A 1,685-nucleotide genomic window follows, 5' to 3' on the forward strand; every position below is an offset into this window, starting at 1 on the left:
GTACCTTACTAATGATTCATGTTCACCTTCATCAGAGGAACTGTTCTCATCTTGTGTATTACTATGGTCTTTCACAAACTCAGCAAAAGAACCTTCTTTTGATAGCAGTTCTGTATAACTTCCAGACTCAAGCACACAGCCATCTTTAAGAACCACAATAAAATCTACTTCAGGAAGTACTGATAAATTATGGGTAACCAGAACACGGGTCTAGAAAAGAATAAAATGATTTTCAGATCAAGAAAAAGAGTTTTCAGTTGTGATATTACAATTGGTGTGGTAGATTAAATCGTATAAAGTGGGAAACCCCAGTTTAGTTTCATTATATCTATTAATCATGTTAAACATTAATTATCATAACCACACAACTGAATTATTATACCCAGGATAACAGATATCACTACATAAAACACAACTTATTCCACACGTTTCTCTTACTACCTGCACACAAATATTATTTCAACATTTAACTAACTATAATCTTACCTTTGCCTTAAGAATCCCTTTAGGTCCAATCACGTGTTGAAAAATATGTTTTGCTACATGAGAGTCAACAGCACTAAGGGGGTCATCAAACAGATAAATGTCTTTATCTTGATACACAGCACGTGCCAAACTAACTCTCTGTTTCTGTCCTCCACTCAGGTTAACTCCCTGGGGGTTGTATATATATATATATATTGTTAGCAAATAAACAAATCTAGACTACCTCTCTCTATCTAGTATAAGTACAGTACCTGAAAGATTATCAACCTTACCTGGAAATGTATATTAGAAGACCAGTCACCTTAAAATAAGGTTCAACTGGTTAATTACCCATACCATAATGTTTTAGTTATTCTCTTAGAAAATGTAAAATAAATACAGGTCTGGTGGTTATTTTCATTAACCACATATCACTACTTTCTCCCCCCTAGGTTATACAGTACCAGTCATTAAACACACAGACACATGTAGGTGTGTGATATGTGTATGTGTGACAAAGCATGCTAATGTTAGTTTTGTAATATAAAACTAGTATATTGATCTTTAAATTAAATTTAAATAAATTCTTTCCTCTAACATGTAGTTCCTGCCCATTTATTGATACAAGTGAGATTTGATGGAAAAAGTGACAAGATTTAATTCATTACGCATGGGGTCAAATTGTACATGAGAAACATGTATGCTGAAGCTGTTTGGATTAGGATTATCGCAACAGAGAGTTTAAATGTATGATAATCATGTTGCCACACAAGGAAGAAATTATAGGTTATACAGTACCAGTCATTAAACAGGGGGGAGAAAGTAGTGATATGTGGACCCCCCCCCCCCAACAACAACAACAACAAACAAATAAACTTGCCTTAAGTTGCCTGAAAAATGCCTTTTTTATATATATCAATGAGCTCCCATGTCCTTTTTAAAGTACTTTGCACATTACTGACTGATATTATATGAGACTATGGGGACTGTGGACTGCTTCTAGTACACTTAAGGTAAAAAGCCATAGAATCAAACAGGTCCTCTTAAATTCCCACTAAATTTGTCTTATAACCACTTTTATGATGTAAAACTAAACAGTAAATTTTTCTGTACTGACATTTAACAGCATATTACAATTATTTTTTTTCTGTCAAATCCTACAAGTTCCTGTGTAACATTAATTTTAAAGCTGAACTCTTTTTTTTTTTCCTAATAACTCA

General features: G+C 33.3%; 1 protein-coding gene across 1 annotated transcript; it reads right to left on the reverse strand.

Moving 5' to 3' along the window:
- Positions 1-9: 9 nt before the first annotated feature.
- LOC111084343 (multidrug resistance-associated protein 1-like) lies at positions 10-654 on the reverse strand (the record flags this gene model as incomplete). Its single annotated transcript, XM_022381082.1, has 2 exons — positions 10-210; positions 487-654. Coding segments are annotated over 2 exons (369 nt in total), but the record flags the coding sequence as incomplete, so codon positions are not given.
- Between the last annotated feature and the right edge of the window lie 1,031 nt (positions 655-1,685).

This window comes from Limulus polyphemus, unplaced genomic scaffold, assembly GCF_000517525.1.
Source record: "Limulus polyphemus unplaced genomic scaffold, Limulus_polyphemus-2.1.2 Scaffold17579, whole genome shotgun sequence".
In the NCBI taxonomy this organism is placed as follows: Eukaryota; Metazoa; Arthropoda; class Merostomata; order Xiphosura; family Limulidae; genus Limulus; species Limulus polyphemus.